This window comes from Brienomyrus brachyistius, unplaced genomic scaffold, assembly GCF_023856365.1.
Source record: "Brienomyrus brachyistius isolate T26 unplaced genomic scaffold, BBRACH_0.4 scaffold1378, whole genome shotgun sequence".
In the NCBI taxonomy this organism is placed as follows: Eukaryota; Metazoa; Chordata; class Actinopteri; order Osteoglossiformes; family Mormyridae; genus Brienomyrus; species Brienomyrus brachyistius.
In genome coordinates, this window is record NW_026043652.1 from 17,649 (window position 1) to 30,175 (window position 12,527).

At 47.9% G+C, this 12,527-nt stretch overlaps 1 protein-coding gene across 1 annotated transcript in view; it reads left to right on the forward strand.

Annotated features, from left to right (window-relative positions):
* LOC125730546 (protein turtle homolog B-like) overlaps nucleotides 1–11,855 on the forward strand; it is a gene marked incomplete at its 5' end in the record, with an annotated part of 28,505 nt that extends 16,650 nt beyond the window's left edge. The window contains 4 exon segments of the mRNA XM_049005813.1: nucleotides 396–546; nucleotides 3,320–3,431; nucleotides 9,576–9,751; nucleotides 10,277–11,855. Coding sequence (XP_048861770.1) covers nucleotides 396–546; nucleotides 3,320–3,431; nucleotides 9,576–9,751; nucleotides 10,277–10,551 — 714 coding nt within the window.
* Nucleotides 11,856–12,527: the final 672 nt, after the last annotated feature.

Sequence of the window (12,527 nt, forward strand, 5' to 3'; positions counted from 1 at the left end):
TAACGATGCAGCGATTATGGACATGCATGCTGCATGACACTGAATCATATATAATAATATTTTACTGACTTCCCTGAGACGATAAAGGTGTTCCTGAGGACCTTGAAGGTTCTCATTAGCACGTTGCTGACTTTAGATAGATTGAAGAGGGACTCGCCTCTCTCTCACACACCAACACACACACACAGGTCGGTAATTATATCTTATATCTTTGTGGGGACTCACAACGTCAAAATGACTGGTTTTTAATCACATCGTGGCGGACATTTAGTCCCCATAATGTAATATATGCATAATCCACACACACACACATACACACAAGCCCTGCCAGGGTGTCAAAGACCTTTGCCTGCATACAAACATGTGGCAACTAAAGAGGCTTCTCTCTGGCGAAGGTAGGGAAGCCCAGCCGGAGCAAGCACAACGTCCTACCGAGAGGCAGCTTACAGTTCAAATCCCTCAGCAAGGAGGACCACGGGGAGTGGGAGTGTGTCGCCACCAACGTCGCCACGAGCATCACTGCCAGCACGCACCTCCTAGTGATCGGTAGGGGCGCCTGCTGGCAGCCGGCATCGTCGTTTTGTTTTCCGTGTTTCCGGAAGGTGGCTCCGGTCCAATGTTCAGACGGATGCATGCGGTCGGCGGAAGGATGAATCGTATAGCTCCTCACTTTAGGTGTCTCCGGTCAAAACAAGTGAAATTAAGAGCAGAATGAGACGCGGGAGCGTCGGTCGTCATGGAAACAAAACGGAAAGCGGCGGCGGTGAGCTGTAATTGCTCGGCGCCGTTGACGTCCGACAGATGGGAAGGTGGTGTTTGGAGAGCGGTTTCTCAGGTTGGCCGAGTGATGTTGACATTTGGGAACCACAGACGGGCAAACATCTGCCTCGTGCCCAAACCCGGCCCGAGAGGGTGGGCCAAGTGATTTCAACCGGGCGAGGAAGAGTTTAACTGGACAAACGTGAACGTGAACACATTTAGGGATGCCGGTCCAGCAAATGAGGGCACCATCTTAGATTAGATTAGTTTCAACTTTATTACCATTGCACAGTATAAGTACGCAGCCAAACAAATGCAGTTTGGTAGCTGCCAAAAGTACAGAATTGCTACAAACAGTACAATATATTCATGTCTATAAATAAATAGAAAATGTACATTTATACCAAGGCTGCTCCTTCCTGCTCCTGGAGATCTACCACCCTGCAAAGCTTAGCTTCAGTGTAGCTGGCTCTGATACTGAGATTCTACTGAAGGACCTGATCATCTATCAGGTGTGTCAGGCTGCACCTAAGCTCCTCAGGGTGGTAAATCTCTAGGAGTAGGAATGAGCAGCCACTGACCTGTACAGTGGTATATATGGTATAGATGGTGTGGTATAAATAATTGGTATATATGACATCTATGATCTATGATTGCGGTTAAGAAGAATGACAGTTTCTATCCTGTATATGTAAACACATGCACACACAAATTAGTATGTTTAAATACGTATGAAGTGGGGGTGGTGTGCAGTTCATGTTATTGGGGGGTGTGGGTGAATATTATTGGTGGGTGTTCTGAGTTCAGCAGGGACATGGCTGTGTGGATGAAGATGTCCCTCAGCCTCTTGTACCACCTTCCAGACAGCAGGGTAATGGCTGATTTGTACTTGACGAGCTCCTGTTTCTCTCCTTTCTGGCCATCCATAAGGTCAGATATTTCACAGGACCAAATTCGCCAGGCCGGACTCCTCGAAGGCCTTCACGGTGTGCCAGGTTCATCGATCTGCTCTTTCGCTAACATCTGGTTCACTAACCGTGATTCGGCTGCTTGCTGTTTAGACACTATTCCATCTGCGCTCACCTTGGGTATCTTTCCATGACCTCAGTAGTTCTAACCCCTCCCCTCGAATCCCGCTCTGCCTTAATAGAGCGTCAATTTACAAATGAAACAGCCTCGAAATTTCTGCCGGTGAGCGGGAACAAAAAAATGGCGTGATTAGTGGATCGTCTGAAAAATAAGCGCTTGCACTGCAGAACACTCATGGAAGGAGTTGAGTTTTTTTGGCCTCTTCCCCCAAACTGTTTCAGAAAAACGATACTTCCCCAAACGTTTGTAGCCGTCAGTACAGCAAGATTTTATATCAATGAATTACAGTCCGGCTGATTTTTTTTTTTGTCGTGACCTGGGATAGAGTGACAAGGTCACCTCCTGAAACGGATGTTGGAGTGAAGCTATTCCTTTCCTGCTGTATCAGGCCGTCTGCGTCTAACTCTCACGGGCCTCTCTGTAGTGGTGCCTGAGCATTGCGTGTCAGTAATTAATGCATCTCCGCGTCCAGATGGTTTCAGGGGAAAAAAAAAAAAACCTAGTTGTGAGATGGCAGAGGTGATTTCGTGACCTGATGGTATCACGCGATCTTCTCCTCTGGGTTCCGTTTAATCCGGCTCCCTGTCAAAGATCCACAGCTCCTGGCTGGAAAAAAACTTCACACGGTAACCAAAAGGTGCCATTATCCCTGACTTCCAGTGATGCGGAGGCTGGTGAAATTGGGCCTCTTGGGTCTTTAAGAGCATGGGGGGGGGGGGGGGGGGGCTTGGCGATCAGATTGCAAAATTTGCAGAAGCTTTACGATGCCCCCCCTGCACCACACCAGCACGCTAATTATGAGTGAGTGCAAGTAGTCTGGTCTAGGGAGATAAATTTAACAATGTGAGATGTTGATCTTATGACAGTGTTGGCTCTCTGGAAGCCACCGATTATAAACATCTAATTATATCTGTTATTCTTTTAACAATAGCAGAGTCCTCCCGTTTTCGGGGGAAAAAAAATCAAAGCCTTGAAGAAACCAATTTAAGTATACGGCTACTGACACTCAATATCATACAAATCGCAAGTGATTCCTTGGGACATAAATTTTTACTTCTCTGTGTACACTTACTGGAATTTAATAGAACCGTAATTTTGCAGGTCCCTAAGGTTTCACTGAAATGGTTATATTTATTTATTGGAGTTCTGGGTAAATTGTCATAGTAGTCATAGCAACACATATTCTTATATCAACGTGAAGGTTTATTACTAAATCTAACAGCGCTGTAAGTAAGTATCAAGAGATTTGGCAATTGTTTGCCTGAGCTGTAATTAGTACTGTGAAACATGTCTCTGCTCTTTAAGGTACTTGACATATAAGTACTCTATGTATAATCTCTGGCTTTTCTAGGGCTAAATCCAGTAACATTTATATTACGTGTCCGGTTCGCACGACTATGTATCATCTTTTATGTGGAATGCTTTGTTGGTTCTGGTTGATGTGGTCCGTGTTGTGCACCTGCCCTGCCAGGCACAAGTCCTCACGCCCCAGCCAACGTCCATGTCTCAGCCTCGACGACCTCAGCCAACGTCTCCTGGGAACCCGGATATGATGGCGGATACGAGCAGACATTCTCAGTCTGGTACGGCCATGTGTGAGTCATCCCAGCATGCTTTGCTTTCCGCTTCTTTTCTAACCGTTTTGATTTCCTCCTGAGCTTTGTCCTGCTGTTGTGAGGCTGTGGTGACCCAGGAGGGGATGGCGGGGTTAGATAGGGGTAACAATCCTGGCTGGGGTAGGAAGCCGGGGGGAGAGTTGGATGCATACAGAGGTTCCTGGTATCTGTGTTGATTTGAAATGGGGGGGGGGGGTGTCTCCATGTCATAATTAGCATATCTAAATATTGAGGCCGCTAATCTATTATGCCTTGTTCCATTTACCTCAGAAGTGGGAGGTTGGTGCTGCAAATCATGCTTTACCCGAGTTAACCGCTGTCCATTACAACGTCGGAAAGCCATTTAGCAATACCAGTTCTAGCCAGGTTCATTGTTAGCGATACCAGTTGATAACAACGCATTACATGGTATTTAGTGCTCATGGGAGTTTTACTTACACAAAAATGCTCTGAGGGTGGAAGGAAGAATGATTGGTTGAGAGAGATAACCAATCAGATTGTAGAAGAGGTTCTGCCCTCAGAACATTTTTGTGTAAGGAAAACTCCCACAAGCATATTTTGTGCATACAAGCATCGTAGCAACATGTCCAGAGACAGAGGTCGGACAGTCCTGTGTGTGTACAAAATCAGGCATAAGTACAAATAAACAGTACACAACTACAGCTTTCAAATCTGTTGATGAAGGGTGCAGCCATCTTGAATTCTGAGGTTGGAATCGTACGGCATTCTCGTTGAAATTTCCGACTCCCCGGCACAAATGGAAGGGACCATTAAAACCCCTTGTTCATTAATCTGTATTGACTATTGGTTTCACTAGTTCTAATGCAATCAGTTATGTCTGTGTCCAGCACACAGACATTTTGGTGGCCTTCTCTGGGACAGAGATTAGCAAGAAGCTAACTAGCAAAATGGTGGATGCTGGCATTCCTGTCTCATGGTGGTCCAGTACCAGCCAGTGCTTTTGGGAGTCCGGGTTTTCCCAAGCGCACTGTGGTCTGCCAGGATCTCAGCAGATGAATGTGGTAGGAATAGTTAGATATGGCACGCATATATAATCTGGAATTTGTTTAAGGTCTTGCGGGACTGAGCTGTTATGAAACCCTTTGTATATAAAACACCTTATTAAGAGACAGGGACAATTATGGGTTTCTGTTGTAAGCAATTAGCCTGGTCATTAAACGTTTCGCTGAAAAGTAATAACGAGTTTGTGTGATTTAAGGGCAGTGTTGTGTCGTCTCGTCGTATGTTGTGGGAGCAGACACATTACAGCTGCTTTGTGCTAATGTTTTCAGACCTGACTCGATGTGGCCTGTCAGGAAGCAGGAAGGAAACTACGGATATATTTCATATATACCGTTGACATATATATTGTTGACTTTGTTGTGCTTCACGACACTTGTGAGATTTTGTATGCAGTGTAACGGCCATGGTGCCCTTTGGCTCAAAGGCTACCGTGTCATTTTACTTGCACATTGTCATATTCAGTTAGATTATCTTCAACATCATTGTCATCGCACAAAGTAAAGGAGTAAAGGAACTCGGATGACGAAATGCAGACACATATATACATCCATCCATCCATTTTTCAAACCGCTTATTCCTACTGGGTCGCGGGGGGTTCGGAGCCTATCCCGGAAGCAATGGGCACGAGGCAGGGAACAACCCAGGATGGGGGGCCAGCCCATCGCAGGGCACACTCACACACCATTCACTCACACATGCACACCTACGGGCAATTTAGCAAGTCCAATTGGCTTCAGCATGTTTTTGGACTGTGGGGGGAAACCGGAGTACCCGGAGGAAACCCCACGACGACATGGGGAGAACATGCAAACTCCGCACACATGTAACCCAGGCGGAGACTCGAACCCGGGTCCCAGAGGTGTGAGGCAACAGTGCTAACCACTGCACCACCATGCCGCCCCATGCAGTGCTAACCACTGCACCACCATGCCGGCCCTTACAGTGCTAACCACTGCACCACCATGCCGCCCCCACATATATACAGCAGAGAGTAATTATAGGAAAAAGAACAGAGCCTCATTCTGGTGTGGCTTGGTGATAGGGCACGGGCAGTTTCACTGGGGGGGGGGCTTCCTGGTTAACGACTTACGGGAATTAGGGGCACGTGGGCAGGATCAGCAGTGCATAGTATTTTTTGAGAGAATGAACAAGACATTAATCTTGGGAGTGCATGTCAGACAACAGTATAGACCAAAGCAGTACATCAGAGTCACGGCAGGATTAGGGAGGCTAGAGCAGATGTCATTTTGTACCTTCCGTCTTGAATGAGGGACTGGAAGAACCAATCGGCACAAGCCAACTAGTCATCTGACTCTCCTTCCCAGGAAGGCCACGCCCTCTTCCCTTCTGACAATAATAATATGGAATGAAGAACTCAAATGTTTTCTGTGTGTTCTTCTTTAAGGATTCTTATGACAGGTCAGGGGGCACTCTTAGTGGGTGGGACTGGGGAAGATGGGCATGGGGGGGTGTGGTGGGGGGCAGAGAGACGTGGGGGTGGTGGCCGGTCATACCTTCTCCCTTTTCCTCCTTCACTGGCGGCCTCGCTCTCCTCCTTTTGCTCAGCGCAGCTTGGTTTCCCTTGACTACTCCTGTTCTCTTTATATGTCCCACCGAATATCCTCATTCTGTCCCCCCCCGCCCCCCACACCCCTTATTTACATCATTTACTTATTTAAGAACATCCCTTCAAGATGTTTTGCCAAATGATATTTGGGAACATTTTTTTCTGTGGGGGGGGGGGGGGGGGGTTCCAATTTATTCTGACTCTTTCAGAATTGCTGTGACATCCCTTCACACTTTTGAATCACTCTCTATTGCCCATATAGGGAAATCTGTGTAGTTCACAATATAGATGGGAAAGGACAATGATGTCAGACACCATGTTCTGCGACGCTCTGTGTTGGTATCCTAGCAACCACTGACTTTTGCGAATCGCAAATACAGCAGCGATTCAAAGGGAATGAAGAAGGCATAGCGATTATAGGATTGTGAATCTGTATTTTATTTAATTGAATTATTTCATTATTTAAAATTGAATTGTCAGCTTCAGTCTTTGGAAAGATTGCTAGCATCATTATAAAATACTTTTTAAAATAAAAAAATATATACTTTGTAAACAAAATTGCCCTTTGTTGTGTTGGTATTATGAGCTATTATGATTGCACTATAATTGATAACAGCTTTGCAGTGCATTATGGTTAAATGCAGTATCACAGTGTACATCATCTCTATCCACCGTAACTTGCAGGGCATTGTGAGTAATACATAGTGAGTCGGATTTGCCTTAATGAATCTGAGCACTACTGCAAAATGGCAGACATGCCGCATAGTGCACTGTTTCAGTAATAGGGAGTGATATCAAAAACAGCCCTTGCGTCTTCAGACAAGACCACTTTGGAGAAGGGAGCGTAACTATGGTGACCACGCAGCCAGGCAGGGTGTGCATGCGCATGTGTGTGTGGGCACGCCTGCCAGCACCAGTGGGTCTGTTTGTGGGCATGTCCATGCGTGCATGTGCGAGTTGGTCTGGGGGTTGCGAGTGAAACGTGTTTGCTGGGGGTGGGCTGACGTTGAGGGACCCCGTTCCCGTAGGCTGATGGGACGGCTAGCAGGGGTGATCGTTCACGGTTTGGGGCTCTTCAGCACTGGCAGCCTGGTTCATCCCAACACGCCATGCACATCAGTGCTCGATTAATCTGGTCTGAGGTGTAGCCTGCGGTGAGCGGGGCCGGCACTGCCCACACTCCGTCCCGGGGGCTTTGCCTGGCCGAGCGACCGGCTCGACTTTTAAAGGAGGGCAAGCCCGCTTAGAATACTAATGGCGTCCTGGGCTGCCCTTGCTTACTTAAGTGGGGTAACACCCAGGGCGTAGCTGCATAATGATGGGATTGTGGTGGGGGGGGGGGGGATAGGTGGTGGTGGGGCTTTCCCATGGCTCCTCCAGTAATCCCTGTGAGCACAGTGTCCCTCTAGGAATAGACGGTGTCCCCCTCCGCTCCCCAGCCTCCACAGAAACTGGAAAATAGCGCCCCCGTGCATTTAGCTTAGATCCTCCGCACAGTGTGCTTCATGCGGCGCACAGTGGCTTATGCCATATCTGGCCCATGTACGCTGGCCAATTAGACGTCATTGCCTTCCCTCAGCCCAGCCAATAAGGAGCTTGTGGTCTTGGCTGATGGACAGAGATCTCAACCAATCGGGCCGCCCACCTACCATTCGGGAGGCAGGACGTCTGGAGCTTCCTTTAGCTATCAGACATCTGCTTCACTCCCCCTCCCCCCCCCCCCCCATTTGTCAGCCGTGCCGGCTTCTGATGCGCCCTCCGCGGCGTCCTCGTGCCCACCCCTGCCCAGCCCCGCCACTCTGACAGCCTGACGTAAATGCGCTGCCGCCCCCGCGCGTTCTGCCCCCAGTCACGCGCTGCCGTGAGACACGCCGCCGTCTTGGTCCGCCGTGCTTCAGAAGTCGAGTGGAACGGTTCGGCGGAGAACGGCATGTACAAGTACAGCATGTACGAGTCCCGTAAGCTTCACCCTTTAATTTGTCACGATCCCCCATCCGGCTCCTCGTTACCGTTACTCGGGCTGCCTGAACACTGCCAGGCACACTGCTGATACTTAACACTTGTGCTGCAGAAAATATTTGAGATATCCAAAAAAAATAATAAAAAAGCTTTGAGAAGAAAAATCCTCATTCATATCCTGAGCGCGGCATGAAGCCAGTCAGGGGCTAACGTAGATGTTCTGCCCCCCCCCCTGACAAATTGTCACCTTGATTCCCTTTTGTACTCATTTAATGAATTCAAGGCCCCCTGTGAAGTGCCGGGCCCCCAGAATCTGCCAGGGTATCCGTGCCCTTGCTGTGCTCCCTGATGCTAGTACACCTCTTCTCACAGGTAACACACGCATAACACATGAGTAACTAATTGGAATAGAAGGCGGATACGAGTCGAGACGGTCCTAGCATTGCCCGGGGGCACCCGAACATGCCCGGAAGTATTTTCAAAAAGTCAGTAATGTCGGTATAAGCGTGTGATCACAATCAGACGACTGCAGGTACCATAGTAAATAAGTCATTTATGCACGGGAATAAACGCTGCATATGTTGTGCTTCAAAAATATATCAATAAAATGTATTACAGCCGCTGTTACTAATTCTTCTGCTACTAATATTTCTGCACTTAGCTGGAAGATGCAGTACCTCCGAACGAACTGTGGGTGGCAGGATGGCGCCCCTCGCAGCGCAGCCAGCGTGTTTGCATGCGCCCGGCTACCGCCCTTTTAAACGTGCCCGCGAGCATTGCGTGCGCCGCTGCGCCGTACCTGGCGGCATGCTTCGCCCTCCATCCCTCCATGCCTGTTTGTGTTTCGTGCCGCAGAGCATTACGAAAGTGCCCGTGTGCATTATGGGAAATTGTGCTGTGCGTTCAGGTAGTGTGGCTGCTATTGGATCCAGGCTGTTTAGGCATATTGGAGCTTCCCTGGATCTGTCAATCTTTTCTCCCAAACCTTCAGATCTTCAAAAATGCAGTATAGGAGTTTTTTTTTTTTTTTTTTTATCGCCAGGCTTTGCATAACTTGATTTTAATGTTTTGCCTGCATTTTAATCCTCAAAGTTTTTAAAAATTCAAAACTGCTTTGCAAAAGCCACCTGGTATTATAAATCTGAATTAAGCTAATAGATTTTCTTTGACCTGTAGATCATTTATTCTTAATTATCTTGATACTTTTTGGATAACTCATTAAGTCAAACCTAATTTTTAGGTGTTACTGGGGAAATGCTAATATGTGTTTTACTAATGCCGTGAAGTGTCACGTGGAAGGTCACGGCCCTGACCTGAACACGGCTGTCACACCCTTCCTACTTGTCCTTCTTGCTGCAGGGAAGTGGCCATAAAGCAGAGTAGGATTTTGTACATTACAGTTTCCCAACAGAGCTTTAATATGCCAGCAGGGGGCGACAAATGCCGAAAGCGGCCCCCTATTTTGGTACTAGCTGCTGGGGCTCCGGCGCCCTGCTCACCGCGTGACTCTGCCGGCCAGTGACCCCTCTCGCGCTTGTGTCCGACTGTCCCGGATGGCGCAGGGTGAAGAGAGCACAGCTAGGGCCACACGATTGGCTCTCGGTGCCCGTGCCTGTCGCTCAGACCTGGCTGCTGGTGCAGGGCCTGGAACCCGAGACGGCGTACCAGTTCAGCGTCCTGGCGCAGAACAAGCTGGGGACAGGTCCCTTCAGCGAGGTCGTCACTGTGAACACGTTAGGTAGGCGGGGCAGCCTCCACGGCTCTGGGATCGGGAGCATTCAATCACATCCAACATTAATCAATCGGTAATTAAGAAAAGAAGTCATTTAATCAAAACATTCTCACGAGTTAATCGGTCTGCAACATATTCGCAAGTAAGCACCTTATTTTACTCAGTACTTGTACTAGTACTCGCAACAGTAAAGCTTAAACTTCATTAAGCCCAATATCCTTCACTAGGGTAGCTACACAGGTTAGGAACTCATGATCAGTGATCACTGGTTCACCTCCTGGTCCTTGAGTATCCCCAATAATCCCAGTTGTTCCAGGGACTAGCAGACCCTACTCTCACTTGTGCATTGCTTTGTATTTAACTATTCTCCATAACCTCTTATCCAGCACAGTACAAGAGAACAATATACAATGCAGAAGACTTTAAAATAAGATAATTGCACATCAATCATTCATAGCTGCATGCACTTACCTGGGGCTGCTCAGAGATGTGAAGGCTGACTGTTTCTCGGCCTGTCTGCTTACTCTCCAGTATTTCCTATAAGTACCCCTGAACCACTGGTGCTGCTAACCCCACCAAGGTGCCTCACAGCCAATCGGACACAACAGGGAGTCCTATTGACATGGATCCCTCCAGCCAACCATACGTCGCCAATCGATCGGTATGTCATGGAGTTCCGCCTGGGAGAGAGGTGGGACATCCTGGACAGTGAGATCCCACCTGGAGAAACAGAACTTCTGGCAAGAGACCTTGTCCAGGTAAGAACAACATCAGGATTTCTCTTGGCCCCAAGTGCACTCCTTTGATGAACAAGTCAATTTGTATAAGCAGTGTTTCCCAGTGCAATCCTCAGGGGCCCCAGTTGGTCCAGGTTTTTGCTCCCTTCGAGCTCCCTGCCAGACACTCCACATTTTTGCTCCCTCCCAGCTCCCGGTGGGACTGTCTGTGGGTCTTCAAAAATCAGGTTGGGAAACACGGGTATAAGTCTGTTTGATATGAAGCTGACTTCAGTATGATGACACGTTGACACTTAACTGGTTCGTGATTTGTCCAAGTGACCCTCTTCGCGGTAGATTCTTTTCAAGTTTAGTTAATACGCTGGAACCCATGTAGTACAAGGCTAAAGGATGAAGAAGAGCTTCTGCAACTTTCATTCCCAGAATTAAATGTCAGAAATACCATTTTGGGAGAGCTCAGGATCAAAGTGGGATAGAAAGTATTAGTTGGACTTCAAAGTGGTTAGTTTTATGCTTCCTCTGTGACCATGAGGTGCACTACCTGATGAAAAGCTACAGTGCATTTACATAAAATAAGTTCAGATTTCAGTTACTGGCCTGATGTCTCTACTGCTGTCAAATAGGGATATTCGATGTAGGTAGTACAATGATACTCAGACATGATAAAAGACATACATTCATTATAATACACCATCACTGCATAGCACAATATATGTCCCACCACAGCCAAAATATTTGAAGTAATACATAATACATTTCAAAATGTGTTAGGAATAGGTTATCTTGAAATCCCCAAGACCCACATTATCCATAAAGTCAGTCCCATCTCTGAAGGAAACTTTTCATGGGATGTTTTCCTCATGCACCATAAACTCACACACACGGCTTATACAGGTGAACATGAAAACAGATCATCATTTATGTCATTTACGTCTGAGAGAGGCCTTATTGCGGGCCTTGCAGTTCTGCACATGCTGTAACCTATTTATGGCGTACAGCTGGATTTCACTGGAGCGGTTGAAGTAATTGTCCCATTTGGGATTTCGACTGCGGCGCCATCCCTCGAGTTTGACTCAATTCCCCGACTCGCCGGCGTGGTGAGCTGTGTTGTCCTTTTGCCATATTGGCTGTCATGTTCCCGCCATTCTCTCGAGCCCGGTGGACCAGCTGTCCCGCGTCGTTTTGCAGGAAACAACTAGTACGTCAGTATCACAGGATTCGGTGGTGGATGGATCCCGGAAAATGCGTCCCTCTGTTGAAATGGGTGTTTAGCTTCGGGGCAGATGAAGCCTCTTTTCGTCATATCATTTCCTCTGCTAGTATATCCATGAGTGTTCCTTCATTTCTGCTTGTAAGATCACTTCCTCCGGCAGTGCACATCTTGGCCATCCATTTACATTTACTCAAGAGGTCATTTCCCTTGGTGCTACGCTCCTCTGTGTTCCTCTCTGTCTTCTCATGAGGTCATATCCTCTGCCAGTATGCCCCCCCAGCCACCCCCCCCCCCAAGTGTTCCCTTGGCTTCCTGGTCATGTCGCTTCCTGTGCCCTTGGCTTTAAACTGTTTTTCACTGCACATGATGACTGTAACTCCAGTGATCTGCTCTGCGCAGTGCCTCTGTGATGGTGCAGAGCATGGTCCCAGCTGGGGGGCTGTGTGTGGCGAACTGCCTGGCCGTTCTTCCGACTAACGAGAAGGTCCCATTCCGTCCCTTATGGCCTGAACTGATTCTGTAGGATTTTGCCTGATGTCCAGCGTCTGGTTCATGTCCACCGCCTGCCAACACTTTGAATTACTGGTGCAACTTACCCAGGGGTACTGATAAAACGTGACAGCCAGTCTTTGACTGTTTGTTCAGTACAGGGTCACAATTAGCCTGCAGTCCCTCCTAGGAAATGCAGGACCTGAGGCACTCACGTAATGCACAGACAGCTGTCCTCATGAACCGCATGTCTTTGGACTGTAGAAGTGGACTTACACAGAGGGTGCAGTTCTTGCAAACTCCACAAGGGGGCCTGAGAACAGTGCTAGCCATTAACCTAGCA